General features: G+C 49.8%; 1 protein-coding gene across 1 annotated transcript in view; it reads left to right on the plus strand.

Moving 5' to 3' along the window:
- Positions 1 to 19,970: 19,970 nt before the first annotated feature.
- The window catches only part of TRPC4 (transient receptor potential cation channel, subfamily C, member 4), a 128,547-nt gene continuing 124,483 nt past the window's right edge, over positions 19,971 to 24,034 (plus strand). The window contains exon 1 of the mRNA XM_015414800.1: positions 19,971 to 20,348. Within this exon, the coding sequence (XP_015270286.1) occupies positions 19,971 to 20,348 (378 nt within the window). The remainder of the gene's footprint in view (positions 20,349 to 24,034) is intronic.

Raw genomic sequence — 24,034 nt, forward strand, 5'->3', positions numbered from 1 at the left:
TCATCTACCTTTTCAGCTGTCTCTGTCATTTTTTCCTGTTGCAAAGTATAGGCAGCTTCCATAGAATCAAGTTTCTGGTTGATCTTTTGCAGTTCTTCCAGCAGATGGCGCGCGAGAGCACCTTCTTGCTGATTGACAGCAGATCCAGGAAGGGAAGGGCTTGGGCAGGAATTCCCTCCCGTCTTCTTCACCTGCTTTTCTTGTACTTTTTTAGTCCCCGCCATGCTTCAGTTTTGTTTACACTTAGAAAGTTCGTGCTGTAGCCTTCAAGGAAGCTTCCCTCCTCTCCGCTTATTTCTCCCTCCCAGCAAGGTAAACCGTTCATGCGTTTTTTCGCTTCCCCCCCCCTCTTTGTTTTAAAAGTCTCTTTTTAATACGGAGGTGGTAGTCCCTCCTCCCTTTCGCTTCTTGGGGGGGGTGAGGCTTTCTTTTAAATACCACCGCTTAAAATCTTGAACGCCGGCTTACAGTTTGTCACTTGCTTCTCTCTCTGACTCGATTCATCCGCTCCACCACTCCGCTTTCCCGGCGGCTTTGCTATTCCCCATTACAGGGCATAACGCAGCTGGAGCCGTTTGGGGTAGGGAGAGACTATGGTGGGGGAGCCTCAATTCCCAGCTTTTGTGCCGGCAAGAGGCATCCCCCAGTCTCTCAAATGCACCCCCTGGTTCGGAGCCCTTTAACAAAGGATCTCCGCATGAGCGGGACCCTTCCAGACGGCGTGTGGGCGATCTGACTCCGGGAACTCACCCGAGAGTCGGTCGCCAGGCGCGCAGCCATAACCGGAAGTCCATGTTTGATATGTTTGTTAACTGAAATATAAAGTATATATGTTAAGTGTAGGCCTGCTCACAACTTTAAGGCTCATAGATAAAATTTCTGCTCACAAGACAAACACAGTTTAGAGGGAACATTGGCAATAAGTAATCACAACACTATTTGCTTTAACAATCTTTCAATTGCTGTTTTTTTAAAAAGCCATTTTGAGAAGGGCTAACAAGGAAGGCACTAACAAGGAAACTCCATTGCCACATCACATGCCCCTATATTTGCATCAGCAACAAGAGCAACACGGAGAATTGTCTCCATGTGAAAGGAGTGCTCTGCCCTTAAGAGCCAGTTTGGTGTATTATTATTTATTTATTTATTTATTTATTCTATTTGTTATCCCGCCCTAACCCCTAAGGGTCTCTGGGCGGCTTACGGGGAGTGCTAATCACATTACCGAATCTAACCTAGGGCCACAGATATACAGGGGTAGTGACAACCCTACCAGGCACCCTTGTTGCGGTGGATCTCCGGTTGTTGTCTTGTTCCTGTGGTGGTAGTCAGTGGCTTCCTTTCCTGGTGCTGGTCTTCGCAGTTTCCTTCTTCTGCCTGTAGCGATTCATTTCCGGCCAGGACCAATCGCACTTCCGCGCATGCTCCGCTTGCGGCCTTTGTCCTGATGGGGCTCCGGCCTGCCGCGCTGCTCCGCCTCTGTGCCAGTTGGTCCGGCCCCTTCACTCGCTCGCTCCTTGCCTCGCCAGCCGCCATTTCTCTTTTCTTCGCTGCTGACGACGACTGCCACTTCACCTTGCTGCTCGCTCGCCGCTGCATCACAGGGACGGGTGCCCCCCCGCTCTAGTAGCAGGTACCCATTAGTCTAAACACCCTTTAACGGGCTTTCGAGCCGCTGTTGTTAGAGAGAATAGAACCATGTTGCCTGCATAAAGCAGTAATTATATTTTTTGTTGACCCAACTTAGGTGGTGCAAAGTCTGGACTGCTTAATTTGGTGACAATGTTGTTTATATATAAGTTAAAAAGTGTAGGAGCTAGTACACAGCCCTGCTTTACTCCCTTTCCTGTAGGAGGAAGTGATGTCATCACATCCAGGACGTCGGAGCAATGCTCTGTATTTGGGCAAAAATTCTATGGTAGAAGCCAATTGTACCATAAAGTTTTTTCTCAAATACCAGAGCATTGCCCTGATGTCCTGGATGTGATGATGTCACTTCTGGGCCACGTGGGCAGTGGCCTGGAAGGACCCGGCGATCTTAAGAATAATGCCATAGTGTCCACCTTCCCCTTTCTCCGGGGGAACTGATCTCTGTTATCTGGAGATCGGCTGTAATTCTGGAAGATCTCTAGGCCCCAATTGGCCGGCATGATTAGTGCGTTGGATTGAAGCCATTGCCCTTGGGAAAGTGGTCTTGTTCAGCTGCACAGAAATCCACTAATTTTGACTCGCACACACGCCGGCATCTCAAAGCAGATACCTTATAATTGTGTGACATAAAAGGCAAGTGGGTTGCATAGTTGGGGGTGTTCACTGTGCTCTGAAGCAGCAACTTTATTTCATTCATTTATTTAAAATATTTCTCGCCTCCCAAGCATGGCTTCCAAGACAACCCACTGCACGTTTTACAAAGTCACCAAGGGAAAACAATGCAATCCCAAGAATGCGGCACCAGCTGACTTAATCACCGTCAGATCAGTCAACAAAATGGAATACATTAAAGGTAAAGGTAAAGGTTCCCTTGCTCGAAAGCCAGTCGAATCCGACTCTAGGGTTGCGGTGCTCATCTCCGTTTCAAAGCCGAAGAGCCAGCGCTGTCCGAAGACGTTTGCCTCTGTTAAAAGTCTGTGGCAAAATTGCCCTCAACCCCTGCCTGAAAAAACATCAGTGTAGGTGCCACTTGAACAAATATGAGCTGCTCAGCTCCCAAAGTAAGGGCACCTGGAAGTGGCCCTGCAGGAAGATCTTAATGGGGCTGGTTCATGTGGGCCTTCAGGCGGTCCTTCGCTACTTGACATTTTCAAACCGTCTTCACGGGGCATTGGTTTTTGAAGGATTTCCTTTATTTTTAGTATTCCCGGATGGTTCAGAGGGGGAGGGGCAGTTCTAGCAAGGAATCCGCCGCACAACTCCCTGTTTGACTGGTACATGAGCTGAAAAGGGACATCAGAACATAAGAGAAGCCAACGTTGGTTCAGGCCAGTGACCCATCCCGTCCAACATTCTGTCACACAGTGGCCAAAAATACCAGGTGCCATGTTGCATGGACCCATGCAACAGTCATTTAACTCGGGGTGACTATTGCCTTGTGGGATGTGCTGCAGCAATAGACACTTCCCTTTAGGGTTGCCACCTCTGGGTTTGGAAAAACCTGGAGATTTGAGGGTAGAACCAGGGAGGGTGGGGTTAAAGGAGGGGGAGGTACCTTGTTCGGTTATAATACCATACTGTCCTGTCATGATCTAGGCTGTGTAAGCACGGCCTAGCAGGCCTAGGAAGTCTGTGTAGCAGTAGGTGAGGCTGGGCCTACACATCCCAGAAGCCCCTGGGAGGTTTTGGAGCCAAAATTGACCAATAGGGAAGAAGAGGGCCGGGGAACAAAAGGGCCTGTGCCAGAGCAGAAGTTGTTCTTTCTCCCAGAGGGAGAGCTGCTGCAGGGGAGAGATCCTAATCCTGAGGACAGGGTGAGTAGTCTAAGGCCACTTGAGATAGTGAGCTAGGGATAGGGCTGCCAAGTCCCCCCGGGGGGCGGATTCCCCCCCCCCCGCTTTGGAGGCCCGATTTCCGCCGCCGCGGAATCGGGCCCCGGGGGAAACCCCACCCCGGCGTGCACGTCAGCCGGATGTGACGTGATGACGCCGGGCACGCTGGGGGCGGGGCCACAGCCATTTGAGGGGAAAACTCTATGTTTAGAAAGAAGAGAAGAAGAAGAGGAAGAAGAGGAGGAGGAGACTGGATGTATACCCCGCCCTTCACTCGGAGTCTCAGAGCAGCTTACAGTCTCCTCTCCCTTCCCCTCCCCACAACAGACACCTTATGAGGTCGGTGGGGCTGAGAGAGCTCTTTCTAGAACTGCTCTTTTCGAGAACAGCTCTTGCCCAAGGTCATCCAGCAGCTGCAAGTGGAGGAGTGGGAAATCAAACCCAGTTCTCCTGGATTAGAGTCCACGCACTTAACAACTACACCAGACTGGCTGGTTAGGCACAGCTTGGTAAGCACAGATGTCAGGTTGCAACTCCAGGTTGGGAAATTCCTGGAGATTTGGGGGAGGAGACCAATGCTCCCTCTAAGCTGTGGAGTCTTGTGAGCCCAAATTCTACTTTGTGAGTGACTGGCATTAAAAGTTGTGAGCCAGCGATTTGGCTGCTGCTTGAATTAGTTTGCTCTGGAGCCATCCTTCCTGAGCTAAGTCAGAAATTCGTGAGCCAGAAGCTAAAAAGCTGTGAGCTAGCTCACACTAACTCAGCTTAGAGGGAACCCTGGAGGAGACTGTGGACGGGGGAATTTGTGGCGAGAGATCGCCAGCGATTTTCAGGTGGAAATGCTTAGTTTAATTTTATGTTTAAGATTTTATAAGGGGTGTTTGGCTGAATTGTATACCCTGTCTGTTTTATGGCTTTGGTGATTATTTGCTGGGTCTTTGACTGTATTCAACATTTGATGATGATGATGATGATGATGATGATGATGATGATGATGATGATGATGATGATGATGATGATGATAAAGCTGCACCACAGACTCCGCCCTCCAGAGCAGCCGTTTCCTCCAGGAGAACTGATCTCTGTAGTCTGGAGAGCAGATGTATTTCTGGGAGAACTCCGGACCCCACCTGGAGGCTTGGCAAGGTGTATGTGATGGCCAGAAGGTGTACATGCGTTTGGTAGAAGGTGGGAGAGGTCTTAGATTTTGAGGATGAGTTTATTTGTATTGGGGTGCAAAGGCTCCCCAGAGCCCGCATAGGTATTTCTGTTTGTCTTTCTAAAAGGAACAAAACTGGATCACGTGCCCCAGTGCCTGACTCAAAGCCTCCAATGACCCCCAAGTAGGGTTGCCAGTCTCCAGGTGGGGCCTGGGGATCTCCCGCTTTTACAGAGATCAGCTCTCCTGGAGAAAATGGCTGCTTTGGTGGGTGGACTCTGTAGCATCGTACCATACTGAGGCCCCTCGCGTCCCCAAACCCCACCCTCTCCAGGCTCCACTCCAGGTATTTTCCAGTCTAGAAGAAGAAGAAGAAGAAGAAGAGATTGGATTTATACCCTGCCCTTCACTACCCAGAGGAGTCTCAGAGCGGCTTACAGACTCCTTTCCCTTCCCCTCCCCACAACAGACACCCTGTGAGCTAGGTGGGGCCGAGAGAGCTCTAACAGAAACTGCTCTTTTTCAAGAACAGCTCTATCAGAACTACGTCTTGCCCAAGGTCATCCAGCAGCTGCAAGTGGAGAAGTGGGGACTCAAACCCGGTTCTCCCAGATTAGAGTCTGCGCACTTAACCACCACACCAGACCTGGCAACCCTAACCCCAAGCAGTATTTCCAGATACGAGGGACATGTATGCACTGCAAAACTGAATGGTGGATATAACTGACGCTGTTGAACAGTGTATCCATTGGATGGGTCGTTATGAACGTAATTGCGAGGGTTCGTGATACATTTTTGAAAGAAAATGCCTCATTAAAACACTAGGTGGCATTTAAGCTGTCGTAAAAGTCACTGTAAACTTAGTATCATGCTGCAAATAGGCAAACCACTTTGCATGTGGAAAGTGGTGTCGAGATAAATTCTTCAGCGTTTTCTCGTGTATTTTGCTTCCTGTCAAGAAATTTAGACCTACAAAATTTAAAAAATCGCACATATGAATTAACAGAGCAGTAACAGAAACTTCAGCTCACTTTCTATATAGTTGCCATCTGTACTCTTCTGTAAGGGCTAATTTCATACTGTCTTTATTGAGCAGGTTTCCCTACTGCTCCCATGATCTCCATTGGCCATATCTTTTGTCCAGAAATGATAAAAGTGTAACTCCGGCCCTGGCAAAGTTTATATTCCATGCCCTTAGAATCAGGCAGGCACACATTAAAAGTAATAGAATCATAGAATCATAGAGTTGGAAGGGACCTCCAGGGTCATCTAGTCTAACCCCCTGCACAATGCAGGACATTCACAAATACCTCCCCCTCCACACCCGCAGTGACCCCTGTTCCACGTCCCAGAAGATGACAAAAAAACTCTCCAGGATTGCTTCCTGACCCCCAAAGTGGCCATCAGCATTTCCCTGGGCCACGAGAACTAAGCACTGAGGCAACCCTTCCTGCCCTCCCTTTTCGTGATCTGCCTCAGTTCACACAATCAGCAGGGCTGTCAGGTGGCCATCTAGCCTCTGCTTGAAAACCTCCAAGGAAGGAGAGCCCACCACCTCCCGAGGAAGCCTGTTCCACTGAGGAACCGCTCTAACTGGCAGGAAGTTCTTCCTAATGTTTAGCCGAAAACTCTTCTGATTTAATGTCAACCCGTTGGTTCTGGTCCGACCTTCTGGGGCAACAGAAAACAACTCTGCACCATCCCCTAGATGACAGCCCTTCAAGTATTTTGGGCTTCAGTTCTAGTGGGACTATGGACTCTATTTGTTTGGGGCATGTAGGCGTTCTGATTTTGGTATGGGAACAGATGATGGCAGATGCTCTCCCAGCCGCCCCTCTCAAGGCCAGTCTTCAATTATTTCCGCAGTAGTGAAATTCCCCACATTGACGTTTTTCAAACTGCGCATTATGTGAAATTTTCCGCAGTAGATTTTTCCTCACCAGGCGCAAACCCGAAGTTTTCTCCTTCTTAAAGGTAAAGGTTCCCTTGCTCGAAAGCCAGTCGAATCCGACTCTAGGATTGCGGTGCTCATCTCCGTTTCAAAGCCGAAGAGCCAGCGCTGTGCGAAGACGTTTCCGTGGTCATGTGGCCGGCATGACTAAACACCAAGGCGCACGGAACGCTGTTACCTTCCCACTGACGTGGTACCTATTTATCTACTTGCAATTTCTTGCTTTCGAACTGCTAGGTTGGCAGGAGCTGGAACTAGAGACGGGAGCTCACTCCGTCATGCGGCAACTCAGGTCTCGAACTGCTGAACTACTGACCTTCCACAGCCTGCAGTTCAGCATCTTAACCACTTGAGCCACCATTCTTACCCCGTGTTTTTGGAACTCGCTAAAACGGAGGGTTCCAAAAACACAGGGTAAGAAGGAGAAAACTTCGGGTTTGTGTCTGGTGAGGAAAAATCTACTGCGGAAAATGTCACATAATGTGCAGTTTTAAAAATGTCAGTGTGGGGAATTTCACTAGTGTGGAAATGGTCTTTGTATGAACCCGCCTCCCACGGTCACCAGCCTCAACACCCTTCCTCTGTGGTCACACAGTCATGAGCAATGTGATGTTGAAAGAGGCCCAGGCCTTTTGGGCCTTGCTTTTCCTCAAGCAGATGGCAAAACTACATATTACAGCCTATACGAACCTGCCATATTGTAGCTCTGGTGGCAACTCTATTTAAAAGCATTGTGAGAGGCTGATTTGGACTGGGACGGTGCTATGGGAGGAAGGGGTCCCACCTTCCCCCACACACCATTTTCCTGAGCCGAAATGGTGCCGGGAGTGTGATTTCAGTGTACGTGGAGCACCTTCATGAGGCGAGTAGCCATTTCAGTTCCCCGTGCATCACAGTTTGGTGTAGTGGTTAAGTGCACAGACTCTAATCTGGGAGAACCGGGTTTGATTCCCCACTCCTCCACTTGCACCTGCTGGATGACCTTGGGCAAGCCATAGTTCTGTCAGAGCTGTTCTCTCAAGGACAGTTCTGTCAAGAGCTCTCTCAGCCCTGCCTACCTCACCGGGTGTCTGTTGTGGGGAGGGGAAGGGAAAGGAGTTTGTGAGCCACTCTGAGACTCTGAGTGAAGGGCGGGGTATAAATCCAATCTCTTCTTCTTCTTCTTCTTCTTCATCATCATAATGGGGCCACCACAACACTTTTAAAAGGAGTTCCCATTGGGAAGTTGCAGCTCAGCTGCAATGTGGCCAAGAGAGTCCCTGAGGTGGGCGCACGTACTTTTGTAACATGTAGTTCAGTCCTCAGTGACTGCATCGCTCGGGTGGCCATTTTCAAGCTGTGTTTTGCAGAAGCTGTTTGCGAAGTTCTCATGGAGAAGGTCAGTCCTAAGGGATAAGCGTTCCTGAAAAGGGCAGGCAAAATGTTAAAGGGGCTGGAGTACTTTCTCTATGGAGAAAAGGTTAAAGCATCTGGCACGGTAGGATTAATCTTGACCAAAGACTGTGTGGCCATATGAGTGCGAGAGAAGTTGCGCTGTCCCTAATACGAGGCGGCAAAGTTAAACTAGTGAAAGCTGTAGAACTCATTTCGTCCTTGCCTGGAGGCAGGCAAATGGTCCTCCCTCCCCAGCTTTGGGGACCCAAATCATTCTCCTCCCCTCCATTTTATTCTCACAACAACCCTGTGAGACAGGTTAGGCTGAGAGTTTGTGATTGACCCAAGGTTCCCAGCAAGCTTCTGTGGTAAAGTAGGGCTTCAAACCCAGGTTTTCCAGATCCTAATTCCACTCTTTCAGTGATTACATCATGCTGGCTTTTCCTTGTGTAGACTACATATACTCTACAGAGTTGCCAACTGGCCTAGAGAGTCCTGCCCCTTTAATAGAGGCTTAATGGCTTGAGGGGGGGTTGTTTTTTGTTTTTACCATGAAATGCTTCAACTGCCATTTCCACACATTAAGGCAGGGGTGTCGAACTCATTTGTTATGAGGGCCGGATCTGACATAAATGAGACCTTGTTGGGCTGGGCCATGTGTGTCATAAAATGTGATGCCAGGTAGTGGAGATAGAAACTTTATAAAGGATACAAACACAAAGATTTATTTTTTACTTAAAATAAAAACTTGCTTAAAATATTAACTCTTTAAGCTGCAACCCTACTTTTGATTTATTGACATTCACCACAGAAATCTCACGCTCAGAGTTCTGAGTCTAGGACCCAGGTTAAAACATGAAATGGCTGAGCGATTAAGAGAGTCTGGCGGAGCAAGCTATGATGCAGCAACACCAGCAGAACTGGAAGCAAGAGATGGCCAGTTCCACTGCGGGCCAGATGGAAGCCCTCCGGGGGCCTGATCTGGCCCCTGGGCCGCATGTTTGACACCCCTGCATTAAGGCCTCTACTAAAGTGACAGGATATTTTCCTCCAGGCCCGTTGGCCCCCTGTGTGCTGCCCAGGGCTTGCCATACTGTTCTGCCGGCTGAACAGATGCAACCTTTAAATGTGTTTAAACTTCAGCCGCAGTGTTTGAAGCAGATACTGGCGTAGTAAATTATGAAAACAAAACATGTCTGTGTGAATCTGCATGGCCAAAGCAGAGAAGAAAAACGACAGTGTGGTGGGAATTTTGAAAAATTACATTCTGCACAAAGATCTGTACGTGTAATAAGCTTTGTTACAGTGGGACCAGCCTGAGAGAAGTGTTGGACTGGATGGGCCTTTGGCTTGATCCAATATGGCTTCTCTTATGTTCTTAGGCCAATGGCCCATCCAATGTGTTATCCAATGGACAAAATCCAGGTGCCCTCAGGAGGTCCACTAGTGGGGCCAGAACTCCAGAAGCCCTCCCACTGTTGCCCCCAAACATCAAGAATACAGAGCATCACTGCCCCAGACATAGAGTGTTCCATCTAGGCCAGTGGTTCTCAACCTTCCTAATGCCGTGACCCTTTAATACAGTTCCTCATGTTGTGGTGACCCCCAACCATAAAATTATTTTCGTTGCTACTTCATAACTGTAATTTTGCTACTGTTGTGAATCGTAATGTAAATATCTGATATGCAGGATGTATTTTCATTGTTACAAATTTTCCAATGGTCTTAGGCGACCCCTGTGAAAGGGTCGTTCAACCCCCAAAGGGGTCATGACCCACAGGTTGAGAACCACTGATCTAGACCTTGTGGCAAATAGCCACTCGTGGACCTCTGCTCCCTATAGGAACATCAGAGGAGCCATGTTGGATCAGGCCAGTGGCCCATCCAGTCCAACACTCTGTATCACACATTGGCCAAAACCCAGGAGCCGTCAGGAGGTCCACCAGCAGGGCCAGAACCCCAGAAGCCCTCCCATTGTTGCCCCCCCCAAGCACCAAGTATACAGAGCATCACTGCCCCAGACACAGAGTGTTCCATCTAGACCTTGTGGCAAATGGCCGCTCATGGACCTCTGCTCCGTATGTTTATCCAGATAATGAATTTATGATTACAGAAAGGCTTTTAAAACTAAGGCACGCCTAGATATTCTACCACTTACAGTTTTAGAAGGCCGCTTCAATGGGATTCTCTGTAATGACAGAATCTGCTCCCGTGAAGTGTAAGTGCATTGAGGAATTGTTCCATGTCACATTCTAGCGTCCGAGATTTGAGGCTGAGCATAAAAGGGTTTTTTTCCAGGACCATTACGGTCTGGTTTCCCAGGAACATCAGATCAGGATAAATTAGTATTACTACTGTCAGAGAGGGTTACAGTCATTGCCTTCCGAATGGCAAGGTTTGCTGTGGCCATCCTAGATAAACATAGTGTGGTGAGCAAGGTTGCCAGCCTCCAGGTGGCAGCTGGAGATCTTCAGGAATTACAGCTGGTCTCCAGGTTACAGAAATCAGTTCCCCTGGAGAAAATGGCTGCTTTGGAGGGTGAACTCTGTGGCCTTGTATCTCCCTGAAGTCTCTCCCCAACCTCCCCAGGCCCCATTCCCCAAATCTCCAGGAATTTCCCAACCCAGAGCTGGCAACCTTAGCAATGAGGCATGCTGACGTAAGCATGGTTGACCTGCACACTAGCGGCTCTGCTCTGGGTCATCATTAGCCATTGTGATCATAAGGTGGTTTTGTTTTCAGCGCTTTTAAACTATCATTACTAGGGTTGCCATTCCCCCGCCAGGGTTTACCCACTTTTGGGGGGCCCAATTCGCCATTGCCCAGCTGGTTGGTGGGGGGAACCCCACCTCCAAAGAGATCCATCCGTGCCATCGTGCCCGGCACAATGACATCACCCAGACATCACTTGGTCCATCTTCAAGTCCAGGAGTTTTCGGTGCGCACACAACGCGATGACGTCACCCAAAAGTGATATCGTCACATAGGGCACGTTGCGGGGGGACGCTCTAGCATTTGAGGGGGGGGAACTCTATGGTAACCATAGAGTTTGTTTGCAGATGCTAGAGTGTCCCCCGTGCAAGGTGTCCTGCGCGATGATGTCACCTCCAGGTTACCAGTGGTTTTTTCTCAAATGCTAGAGCATCCCTCCCGCAACGTGCCCTGAGTGACGATGTCACTTCTGGGTGATGTCATCGCAGTGTGTGCGCACTGAAAACCTGGCGACCCTAATCATTATGCATTTTAATTTTTCCTGTTGTCCTGAGGGTGAGCCTCCCCAGGGATGGCCGCCACCGCTCGGGACTCTGATGCCCCCGACCCCCCATTTCCCGACCCCCATGGCACTCACAGGAGGGCAGGGGTGACCGACCCCGACGCTGCGAAGTCCCCCAAGCCCCGACGGGACGCCAACGGATATTCAGGACAACACCACCCCAGACGAGTAACATGCCATGGGGAAGGAAGCCCCCGGAGAAAAAGAGGGAACCGCGCTGGGCCAGTCCATGGCCCAGAGAGCCCGCCCACGGCCCAGAGCAGCTTGGGGAGGGAGAAGCGCAGAGTCCGCACAACCATCGGGCCGAGAGCGAGCGAGCAGGGAAGACGCCATGCCCACGGCTCTTATGTCCTGGCATAAGAGGAGGGGGTGGGGCCCAGGGGAGGGGTGGAGGTTGCAGCACAAGGGGAGACAGGTGACATGAAGAGGGAGGGAATAAAAAGAGGACCAAAAGCAGGGGCCGAGGAGGAGGAGGAGGCACAGGCGACGTGAGAGCGGACAAGCAGAGAGAGAGTGCATATTGTCTGTCCTGCCAAAGGAGAGCAGAGGGTGGTGACGTAGCCTCCTTCTCTCCCGCAAGTCTGAGGCCTCTGCGGTTCCTCCGGGAGGTGGGGTACGTGTGACACCTGTGAGCATGTATGGCTTTTTTGTTTGTTTTTATTTTGATGGAATCATTGTCATTTGCTATGGCTTATTGGCTGACGCAATAAAGACGGATCGACGGGCCTTGGGGACTCATGTTAGGACTCCCAGTTCCCTACCACATCCAGCCTTCCAGTGGTGCAAATCATGCCCCTGGTGGGATCAGGAAGATGGTGGGCTCTTTTTGTAGCAGGAACTCCTTTGCATATTAGGCCACACACCCCTAATGTAGCCAATCCTCCAAGAGCTTACAGAGCTCTTCTTACAGGGGCTACTGTAAGCTCTTGGAGGATTGGCTACATTAGGGGTGTGTCACCTAATATGCAAAGGAGTTCTTGCTACAAAAAGAGCCCTGCCTGAACCCATCCCCCCCCCCACGCTTCAGGCTTAATCTGAATTGGGGCCCTGCGGTGCTGTGAAAGTGAGCTCCCACAGGGAGCTCGCAGCTGCTGTCTGACTGCTCATGGCAACCATAAGATCGATGCAATGTTTAGTTCAGCATGCACACGTTCTGATCGCACATAACTGCGGCTAGACAGAGATGGTGCCGATGTGTGTGAGTCATCCTGTTTTGGCAGGTAAATAGTATTTGGGGGGGTTGCGTCAAATGGATAAACAGTGTGGTTTGGAGAGGGTGTCTGTGGAGCACTGAGCAGGCGGGAAGCCGAGGTGATCAGCTGTCCTTACCTTGCCAGACACCGGAGATCCCAGCTCATGCTACGGCTGCCGCCAGTCAGTAGGCTTGGGCTGCCGTCCCCACCTTGGGTATGGCACTAATTGGATCACTTTCCAACAGACCTGCTGATTTAGAGTAACGGCAAAAAACCCATGCATTTGAAAGGAAGAGTTTGTCTATTTAGAAAGGGACAGATCTCTCTCGTGAAAGTTTGGCCTTCTAATGTATCTTAACCAGGATTTTTTATTTGTACCCCACCCTTCCCGCAAAAGCAGGCTCAGGGCGGCTTACACTGGTTGATACCTAAATAACCATTAAGATCCACATAAAATCATCTAAAAAAGAGTTCAATTATTAATAACTCGTAAATAATTCATAAAGTGCTGACGATGTTTAATCAGTTGCTTAATATGGCGTACTGTAAGAGTGCACACAAAGGTCTAGCAATTACTCTGCTCAATGATCTTCCTAATACGAGCAGCGGCACAGGCTAGATGTCAAAGCCAAGGGCCAGGGCTCTGTAACTGAGATTGTTGGTGGTAATAGTGGCGGCAGCTCCTTCGTTGAAAGCCTGGTGAAAGAGCTCCGTCTTGCAGGCCCTGCAGAACTGTAAAAGGTCCCACAGGGCCCTGATCTCTTCCGGGAGCTCGTTCCACCAGTATGGAGCCGCCACTGAGAAGGCCCTGGACCTGGTAGTAGCAAGCCTGGCCTCCTTGGGACCCAGGAGGGTCGGTCGACTTTGAGATCCCGACTGTAATGCTCTCTGAAAAAGAAGAAGTAGAGGAGGAGGAGGAGCATTCTACACTAGCTGCAGCTCCCGAATTTGTGACAAGGGCAGCACCATGTACAGTGTGTTACAGTAGTCTAATCTTGAGGTGACCATCTCATGGATCACTACCGCCAGGTTATTGTGGTCGAGGAAGGGAACCAACTGCCTAATCAGCCGAAGATGGTAGAAAGCCGATTTCTTAAGGCTAATTTAAATTTCTTAAGGGGCACTGGCTAATCAAATTAAGGGAATACCCGGCTTCCCGGATGGGAAGTCATGGGGCCTTGTTAGTAAGCCCCGAGATGCCCCACTGTAGGCACAGGCCTGATTTTAACAGGTATCAAATGCCAGCCTGGAGTAAGTTATTTAACGGTTGATGTATTATGCAAAGTTGTTTAACCGTCTGTACAACTAGAAATAATATCCCTTTAATATTGGAAGGGAAATGTCAGAAAATTTACAGCTACATTTTTGGCACCAAAAAGTCTGACCAGCTGCTCAAAGGGATCGTTTTCGTTAATATGGTTAACGAAACATGTGACATTCTGTTGCCAGCCGTTTTCTACTTGTATGCAAAAGTTGGATTTCTTTCCAAAAACGAGTAGGTTGGAATGAAGCCACTTCTGAAAAATTGCCAATATGTAAAATTTTCCTCATTATGTGCAATGCACATAATCCCCCCCCCCCACACACACACACCCTAACTGGCACATCCGTCTGCAAATTACACTTTGGAGTGCTAAATTGGTTTGCTTGCAATCTGGCACTTCATTAACTGTGGCTAGCTAGGTATAGACCAGTGGTGGCAAACCTATGGCACGGGTGCCAGAGGCGGCACTCGGAGCCCTCTCAGTGGGCACGCGTGCCATCGCCCCAGCCAGGCCCAGACTGTCATTAAAGTCTGGAATTCTCCGCCAAATAATTTTAAGTAAATGAAAGCATTTTGGATTGCTTTCCTTACTTTGTTTGGATCATCTTATGTTAATGTATGGGTTGTTTTTTCTAAACTTAAAACCTCAGCATTCAGGTTAAATTGCCGTGTTGGCACTTTGCGATAAATAAGTGGGTTTTGGGTTGCAGTTTGGGCACTCGGTCTCTAAAAGGTTCACCATCACTGGTCTAGACCTTAATTTGCTTTGGTTTAAAACCCTCCAGTGCCAACTCTTTTTGTGCCGTGGCATCACCAATGTTTAGATTTTAGTCCTCAGTCTTAAGTAAATTGCCAGCTTATTTGAAGTAAAAGATATATTATTTGAAGGTAAGACCAACAAAGTTTTATTCTGCGTATTAGCTTTCGTGTGCATGCAGATGTATCTGAACTTATCAGCATGCACTTGAAAACTTATACACAGGATAAAACTTTGTTGGTCTTAAAGGTGCCACTGGACTAGGCTTCCCAAGTCCCCCCGGGGGGGCGGGGAAACCCCCGCCCCAGAGGCCCGTTCCCCAGCGCCACCGGATCGGGCCCCAGGGGGAACTCCTCCCCGACCTATGGTTTTCCCTTGTATGGCCGTAGCCCTGCCCCCAGCGTGCCTCGCATCATCACGCCACTTCCGGGTGATGTGCATGCGGCGTGCACCAGACGCCGGCCGGGAGCCCCCTGCTCCCGGCGAAGATCGACTTGGCAACCCTACACTGGACTTAAACTTTGTTCGTCTGCTTCAGACCAACACAGTTACCTACCTAAATCTATCAACAGCTACCAGCTGGGGTTTCTAAAAATAGATTGTTTACAGTATTTTAATAAAAGATCTGCGAATTTTAGGGCCAAAATGAATTTGATGTTGAGTCAGAAAATCTTGATTTTTAGACTTCTGCAACTCTGATTCTGCAGTGCAGGTTTTGCAGTGAAACTGGAGCCGAGGACTTTTTTCCGAGGGGGACGTGCCAGAATGGAGTTCCGGAAGCTCTTCGACAACATTATTTTTAAAAATGTTTAAAAGTTCATGAGTTTTCAGTATACAGATTGAAAACTTCATTTCCCTCTTGAGTTCTAGCACTCCCCCCCCCCCCCCCCCCCCTGAAGAAAACCTTACTTGGCGGGAAATTCTCCCTCTTCACGACTTCCATCCCTGGAGGAGGGAGCAGGAGGCGATCAGGCGCGGCTCCATTCCTAGCGACTGGATATCTGAAAGTGCACAATTTCTGCTGTGCCTCCTTCAAGGGCTGGGTGGTAGCCAGACTCATTGAAGGCTTCGGCTTGAATCAGGGACTTCAGGCATGTCAAAGTCTGCACAATGCGCTTTTCTATGCCGTCATCACCAGACCGGGTTCCACACCAGAGCTACCGGGGACTTCCAATCGCCCTGTGTCTTTTCCTTGCGATTCCAGCGGGTGTGTGGTTAGAGGAACGCTCTGCAGCGTGTGGGATAAGGCGGCTGTTCCTTCCTTTTCCTTCAGTTGTACTGCTGGCCAAGAGCCGAATTTTTCCCTGTCGCCCTTGGTGAGATTCGAACCCCTCGCTCGCCTTTCCCTCAGGAGTGCGTTTCTTCAAGCAGCGATTAAGGAGGTGACAGGGAGGCTTCCTGCTAATTCTGAGTTGTGTGCTCTCGTGCTGTTGTTCTACTGTTGGGGGTCTTCCGTGCCTTGTAAGAAGCCATAAAGCCTTCTGGGATTAAGCCAGGGGTGCCAACCTCCAGGTAGGATCTGGGGATCCCCTGAAATTACAGCTGTAGTGTTCTTTTTCCTTCCCGCTTCATCTGACCACAGGTGGGCATTGGCAAAGCCACTGCAGGGGGGGTGCAGAACCAAGTGACCAGCGCTGCCACCGCCGCACCAATCAGCTTCATGTTTTTTCAAATGGCGACTGTGGAAGGGGGGGTTGGTGAGAGTGAGCATGCGAAATGTCAGTTAGCCGACGGAGGGATGGGGCTATCAGGGAAGAGAGGAGGAGGAAGGGCGTCACGTGGATCGGGGAGGCGACTGGGCTGTCTTGCGCATGCCACTCTGAGGGGAGAGACCTCCCGGCCACGGAACCGAGTGGAGAGTGAAGGGGGAAAGGGGCTCTGATGTCACCGCCACACGTCCGAATAGCTGCAGAGAATGTTGGGGCAGGTGGAGGACGGCAACCTCCCTTCTCCCACCCACCTGTTCTCAGCCAGTGAGGGGAAAGTGGCCGGGCAAGCGGGAGGGCAAAAAGCACCTCCTGGAATTTTCGGAAACGTCCCCCCCTGTCAGGCCTTCCCCTCAGCCCCATCTCTTCTGTGGGAAATGCTGGAGGGATGAGAACCGGGGGCGGGAGGATCTGGGAGAGCCAGGTTGAGACCCCCCCCCCTCCTCCTGAGCCAGGATCCTGTCGCCTGGCCCACCTCACGGGGTTGGTGGTGGAGGGGGGGAGTCCGCTGCATCTCCGCAAGATCCTTAGAGGCAGGATGGGGAAGAGAGGAAACTACGAGTGACAGACAGATTGTAGCTGTGCTTGGCTCCTAAGAAGAAGAAGAAGAAGAGATTGGATTGATCCCCCGCCCTTCACTTGGAGTCTCAGAGCGGCTTACAAACTCCTTTCCCTTCCCCTCCCCACAACAGACACCCTGTGAGGGAGGTGGGGCTGAGAGAGCTCTTGACAGAAATGGCTCTTTTTCAAGAACAGCTCTTATCAGAACCACGGCTTGCCCAAGGTCACCCAGCCAGGTGCAAGTGGAGGAGTGGGGAATCAAACCCGGTTCTCCCAGATTAGAGTCCGCACACTTAACCACTACACCAAACTGGCTAAGGCTGGTCATATGGTGTGTGTGCTGAAAAACTACTTTATTTACTTGCAAGGATGCTGACTCATCTCCTAAAAGTGCTCTATATACAAGAAGTAGCTAATTTGTACGGAAACGTAAGATCCCCCCTCTTTTAATGGTATCCCTTTGGGGGGGGGAACAACCTTGTCTTGCCTATGATTAAATACATTTATTGGGACCTTTGTGGGTTCCACAGTAAATCAGTTGCTTTCACTCCTGGGAATCAATTGCTTTTGGTGGTGTTTTGAGTAAAAAAATAATAATATTGCTAATGCAGTTGCCTGTGTCCTTTATGAAGTTTACATCTCCGGTACCCGGCCTTACGTTTTATGACACACGTGGCCTGGCCCGACAAAGCTACATTCATGTCTGATCTGGCCCTCATAACAAATTAGTTCGACACCTCTGGTCTTAAAGGGTACAGATTTTCAGGAGGGGACTCAAAGCTCCTTTCTGCGGAGCTCCGTGGAGGATGATCGTGGCAGAGCCTGTATTAGGCATATCATGACGAGGGCTAATGCCGAGGGTGGTTCCTTCCCTTGTTGCATGCTGTCCGAGGGAGAGGGTGGAGTGGACAAGGAGAGGCACATGTCGGATGGAGGCCTTCACGGATGGATAGCGCAGGGACATAGATGGATAGCACAGGGACAATTAGTGGGTGTTGGCAATTGTCGGGACAAACTTTCTGCATCTTGTGATCTGTCTGAAAACGTCTGTACTTTGCTGAGAGAGGATAGGGTACAGACCAGCTACCCTGGTGCCGTGAGCGCTTCAGCAGTGCCCCAACATCCTGGGCTTAGTTAGGGTGGCATTGCCCGAGTACCGAAACAAGCACAACCATATGTTGTAGCCACCACACCTCAGAAGACCAGGGACCTCATGACTCCCACGTTGATTTGCACCAACGTGTTTTGTGTTTCAGGCAGAGGATCCCCTGGATTAGCTCTTTGCATGGTTCTTGACCTAAGCTCCCCACATGTCTAGTGAACACTTTGGGAGATTCCGCATCTGGCACTTGCTCCACATTTTCTCAACACTGAGGAAGAGGTGCAACTCAAAACCACATTCAAACTACCCCGGGCCAAATGCTGTGCTGACTGCAAAGTCCCCCCCTGAATGGCCATAAATCTATAACAATTCAAGAATTTGATGAATCAGCATAAACCATGTATAAGTTAACATCAAATAAAGCTCCAAAGTGTTCCACCTTTTAAATTACAATATACTGTTAGCGATACAATACATAAAACACAATTGATACACAAATAGGCTAAAGATTTAAAGACGACTTTACAATCCCAGAGAAAACTTCACAATTCCAAAAAGGACTAATAAGCACGAATTCTAACCGTCCATTAAGCAAGTAAATCCGGTCCTTAAGGCTCGAGGCAAACCATGGATGATGAACTGCAGCCAACCCACTCTCCAGATCCTCCAAGGTCCCTTCATCAGGACTGCACAGCACTGGGAGCTCCCATAAAGGGGTGTTTTACTGTTTATAACGGGGTCTGTATTTATTGGTGCAAAAATTATTTTTAATTGCTGTTTTACCTATGTATGATTAGAATTATTTTCTTTTTATTATCCTAATTCCATATTGTGATGGCCTTTGGCTATATACACAATAAAATTCTGGTATTCTGTTGATAAAGTAGTGCCTCTAAACTGCCTTATTGTACAGCAACGGGAACTCCTTCAGAACAGTGTCTCCAAACTGCCTTATATATCTTTATTCATGATGAATACGTGTAGCCTTATTCTATAGGTGTCCTCTCATCTAGAGGAATACAAAGATGGCTTTAAATCCTTAGCCTATTTGTGTATCAGTTGTGTTTTATGTATTGTATAGCTAACAGTATGTTGAACAAATAAGAGTCATTTAAAAGCTGGGACACTTTCGAGTTTTATTTGATGTTAGGTTATATATGGCCATAAATCTATGCAGAAGGTACCATAAAACCCAATGATCAAAGAAACTGAAAGTGGCATGCAGTGTAGAGGGTACCATAAAATCCGATGATCAAAGAAGGTGAAAGCACATGCAATGCAGACAGGAATTACTTTTCCATCGTGGGTTTGGTAAAACAATGAAGCGAAAAGCCAGTGCAGAATTGCCCTTTGTGCATCTGATTTAAGGGGCTGATATGAACTTCCAGCATATGGTGGGACCATCCCTCTTTTTATCTTCTTGCTGCCAAAGAGGATACCCACTGTTTTTTTTTGGGGGGGAGGGGGTGGAAACAGGTTGCTACAGTGATTATGAATTTACGGTTGCCGTCACACGTGCGAGATAGTCTGGGGGGGTGGGAAGCGAGGCTATTTGTTCCAGAGGAATTTGACTCGCATCTGCGTGATCACACAGTCCCTGGGAGCTGCGGGGGCAGCCCGCCACTGTGTGATCAGACGCAACCGTGCATGAATCTTTTTTTTTTTGCCGCATGTTTCTAGTGCACTTCAACGAGGGATCAATGATTTGCATCTCCACACCGAGTGCTCCCTATGCAGTGTGCAATGATGCACATACCGAAATGGGGGTGGGGGGGGGAAACAACAGCATGGAGTTGGGATGGCTTGATCAGACCATCCCGGTGCCATGGGAGCGCACTGGAGCGATCACACAGGGGAAAGTCCGTTCCTGGCCCGTAGCAATCCGTCTGCTACCAGACTTTCCCCGGTGTCTTTTTACCCAGCTTCTGCGGCGGAGCAAAACGGGTTGCTGACAGGTGCAGGACACTTGGCAGATGTTCCCATGTGATGGCGCCCTTAAAATCCACCCAGCATTTGTGCCTATGGCGCGGCTAATTCTGCGTGTGATCGCAGCCTACCATTCTGTGTCCAGGAATGAGAGACTGACTGATTCCTTGCCTTTTTTTTCTTTGGAATTGCAGAGGTGTATTCTTCGGGTGGTGTGAGCTATGGCCCAGTTCTATTACAAGAGAAGCATCAGTGCCCCTTCCAGAGACCGCATCCCTCTCCGCATCGTGCGAGCTGAGTCTGAGCTCTCGCCTGCTGAGAAAGCCTATCTGAACGCCGTGGAGAAAGGCGACTACGCCAGCGTGAAGCAAGCCCTGGAGGAAGCCGAAATCTACTTCAAGATCAACATCAATTGCATCGATCCCCTGGGAAGGACGGCCCTCCTGATCGCCATCGAGAATGAGAACCTGGAGCTGATCGAGCTCCTCTTGAGCTTCAACGCGTATGTCGGGGACGCGCTGCTTCACGCCATCCGGAAGGAGGTGGTGGGGGCCGTCGAGCTGCTCCTCAACCACAAGAGGCCCAGTGGGGAGAAACAGGTAAGGGGGTCTTGCCAGATGGGAAGAGCCCCCAAACCAAACCTCAAGAAACAAGTAGACTTATGGAAAACCTGGGTTTCTAGAATCAGGAAGTGGCCATCCGGGTCATCTAGTCCACCCCCCTGCTGAATGCAGGATGAGCCTAGAGCATCTCTGGGCAGTTCCCAGGTTGGCCAGCCTGGAGCGTTTTTTGTCATCTTCTGGGTGTGGAACAGGGGTCACTGGGGGTGTGGAGGGGGAGGTATTTGTGAATTTCCTGCTTTGTACAGGGGGTTGGACTAGATGACCCTGGAGGTCCCTACCGACTCTGTGATCCTATTCTAAACGGTGGGCTACTTGCACTGCTTGCGTCTTCTCCGCCCCCCCCCCCCCGCCAAAAATAGGGCTGAGCAGATCTTCTCATCTCAAAAAGAGTCAGTTATGCTTATACCAGAACAGACTTCTGTGTGGTTCATTTAACACCAAGGGATCTGAATGCAGCTTGGCGCTGAGCCGCATATCGGGGTCCACACTTGGTGGCTGCTGCCACGCAGAAGGGGTGGTTGCAGGACACTCCCCTCCTGCAGCTGGAGCAGAGACAGGCTCTTCTTGCCTGCGTCTCACAGAGGCTCTTGAGGTGCCTCCGATGCCCGCAGGAGACAATCCCCCCACCCTCCCCCCGGGCTCCAAACTGAGTTCTCCTGGGGTTCTTTGCACTTCCCAGAGGAGGGAGGAGGACGCTTGCCCTGGCAAGTTCATCTGTGAACTCCTGACTAAGCTCACCCCCAGAAGCAGGGTTACCAACTTCCAGGGAGTTCTCTTGGCATTTTAACTGATCTTCAGTTGACAGAGATCAGTTCCCCTGGAGGGACCGGCAGCTTTGGAGGCTGGACTCCGTGGCATCATCGTATCCTCTGCCCCCTCCCTAAAGTCTGCCCTCCCCAGGCACTGCCCCCAGATCTCTAGGAATTTCCCAAGCCAGAGCTGGGAATCAGGCCTGTAACTATGGCGGGGCTTTGGGGGGCTCTGCCCCCTTTCTTAAAGGCACAGCCCCACAAGAATTTCTCCTGTAAATGCTTTTGTCAATCATTTTAAAAACATTTTAAAAAGGCATGTGCTCCTTTAAGCAGAGTGGGGTGCTGAAGTTGACTAATTCCTGCACTGAGCAAGGATCCCTTCTAACTCTGTGTCAAGAAAATGGTCTCCTGTAAGAGAGTTTTTTCTGCCTAAGTGTTAGCTTTCTTGACTACAGAACTCATCACCCCCCGCCTGCCAGCTTGTTCTCAGAAGTGTTGCTTAGGCTGGCAGAAGGGGATTAACTTGCAGCAGCTGAGAACTGTCATCGGAAGTGTCTGACAGCTCGCAATTTAGAGATCTATCCTGGTAACGGCTTTCTATTGGCTAAATGTCTTTTCTTTCTGCACTGAGAACTCCAGCCCCACCAGAAAAAAATTCGCCCCACAAGCCACAAAATCGTGGCTACGGGCCTGGTGGCAAACCCTACTTCAAAGGCCCATCCGTGAGAAGCTCCTTACCACCGGTGGTGGTGGTGGTGGTGGGACCATCAAGTATAAGCAGCTTCCTTCCTCAACTCAGCAGCTGCTGGCCTCTCCATGCCCTTGAGCCGACAGTTGCGGGACAAGAAGCCAGTTTTCTTGCCCACTTATCTTAACTTTGGAGTAATGTTGATCTTTAAAATATTGGCCCAGGTGTGCTACACTGGGGACATTGCCGTGCATGGCAAAAACTGGCTCATGTGCAGGGCAGGGTTACAATGGCTGGATGCCATAGCAGCTTCTGGAGGCATGGAGGGAGGGAAGTGGAGGGTGTCTCAAGGAAGGAAAGTGTGCATAAGTGGCTGGGATTCTTTAATTATGTGTATGAAAAGTGTGTGAGAGGGTGCGCATATGTGTATGTGGGAGTTAGGATACATGTTTGCTAGGTGCTTAATCCCATGGCTGTATAATAGTTCTGGAGTTTAGATTTTCGGCCTCAGTGTTCCCCATCTATAAAATGGGTACATCTCCTCTAAATGCTCGGTTCCTTAACAGTATGCTGGTCATAACTTTGGGATATATATGCCTCGACGTCAAGTCTGTGGCCTTGGCTTCCTCCCTTGCATTAACCACTCTGTGTGGAGTTTGGATTCTTCCATTCCGCTTGGAACCTGAATTGTTATCAGCTTGTTGGTCTGCTATCGTGTGGATGATATTCCTTAGTGACCAGGGACTTCCTGACAGTTAGAGCAGTTCCTCAGCGGAACAGGCCTCCTCGTGATGTAGCGGGCTTTCCTTCTTTGGAGGTTTTCAAACCGAGGCTAGATGGCCACCTGGCAGCCCTGCTGATTCTGTGAACTCAGGCGGATCATGAGAAGGGAGGGCAGGAAGGGTTGCCTCAGTGCTTAGTTCTTGTGGCCCTTTCTTACACGCCCAGGGAAAGGCTGATGGCCACACTGGGGTCAGGAAGCAATCCTGGAGGAGGGTTTTTTTGGTCATCTTCTGGGTCACTGCGGGTGTGGAGGGGGAGGTATTTGTGAATGTCCTGCATTGAGCAGGGGGTTGGACTAGATGACCCTGGAGGTCCCTTCCAACTCTATGGTTCTATTACTTTTCAAACAAAGGCTAGATGGCCATCTGACAGCAATGCTGATTCTGTGAACTTAGGCAGATCATGAGAGGGAGGGCAGGAAGGGTTGCATCAGGGCATAATTCTCGTGGCCCTTTCTTACATGCCCAGGGAAATGCTGATTACCACAAAGAAGAAGAGGAGACTGGATTTATACACCACCCTTCACTCAGCGTCTCCTTCTCTTCCTCTTCCCACAACAGACACCCTCTGAGGTGGGTGAGGCTGAGAGAGCTCTGACAGAGACTGCTCTTTTTCAAGAACAGCTCTGACAGAACTACGGCTTGCCCAAGGTCATCCAGCAGTTGGGAGTGGAGGCGTGGGGAATCAAACCCAATTCTCCCAGATTAGAGTCCACACACTTAAGCACTACACCAGACTGGCTCTCAATTTGGGGTCCAGAAGCAATTTTTCTCCTGGCCAGTTTAGCCAGGGGTCCTGGAGGTTTTCTGCCATCTTCTGGGCATGGAGAAGGGGTCATGGGGGGGGGAGGTATTTGTGAATCTCCTGCATTGTGCAGGGGGCTGGACTAGATGACTCTGGAAGTCCTTCCAACTCTATGATTCTACATGCAGTTTGCACACACTTTAGCGGAGCAGAACGTTTTCTGTGAGCTCCGCTGCCTCAGGAGCTCAAGGACGTAAGAGAAGCCAATGGCCCATCCAGTCTAATGCTTTGTGTTACTCAGTGGGCAAAACCCAGGTGCCACCAGGAGGTCCGCCAGTGGGGCTTCACCAGACTTTTGCCAGTTTGGTGTAGTGGTTAAATGTGCGGACTCTAGTCTGGGAGAACCGGGTTTGATTCCCCACTCCTCCACTTGTACCCGGCTGGATGACCTTGGGCAAGCCGTAGTTCTGATAAGAACTGTTCTTGAAAAAGAGCAGTTTCTGTCAAGAGCTCTCTCAGCCCCACCTCCCTCACAAGGTGTCTGTTGTGGGGAGGGGAAGGGAAAGGAGTTTGTGAGCCGCTCTGAGACTCCTTCAGGTAGTGAAGGGCCATGGGGTATAAATCCAATCTCCTCCTCCTCCTCCTCCTCCTCCTCCTCATCTTCTTCTTCTTCTTCTTTCTGGAGCTGGGCACTT

This window comes from Gekko japonicus, unplaced genomic scaffold (genome assembly GCF_001447785.1).
Source record: "Gekko japonicus isolate JY-2015 unplaced genomic scaffold, Gekko_japonicus_V1.1 scaffold1886, whole genome shotgun sequence".
Classification (NCBI taxonomy): Eukaryota; Metazoa; Chordata; class Lepidosauria; order Squamata; family Gekkonidae; genus Gekko; species Gekko japonicus.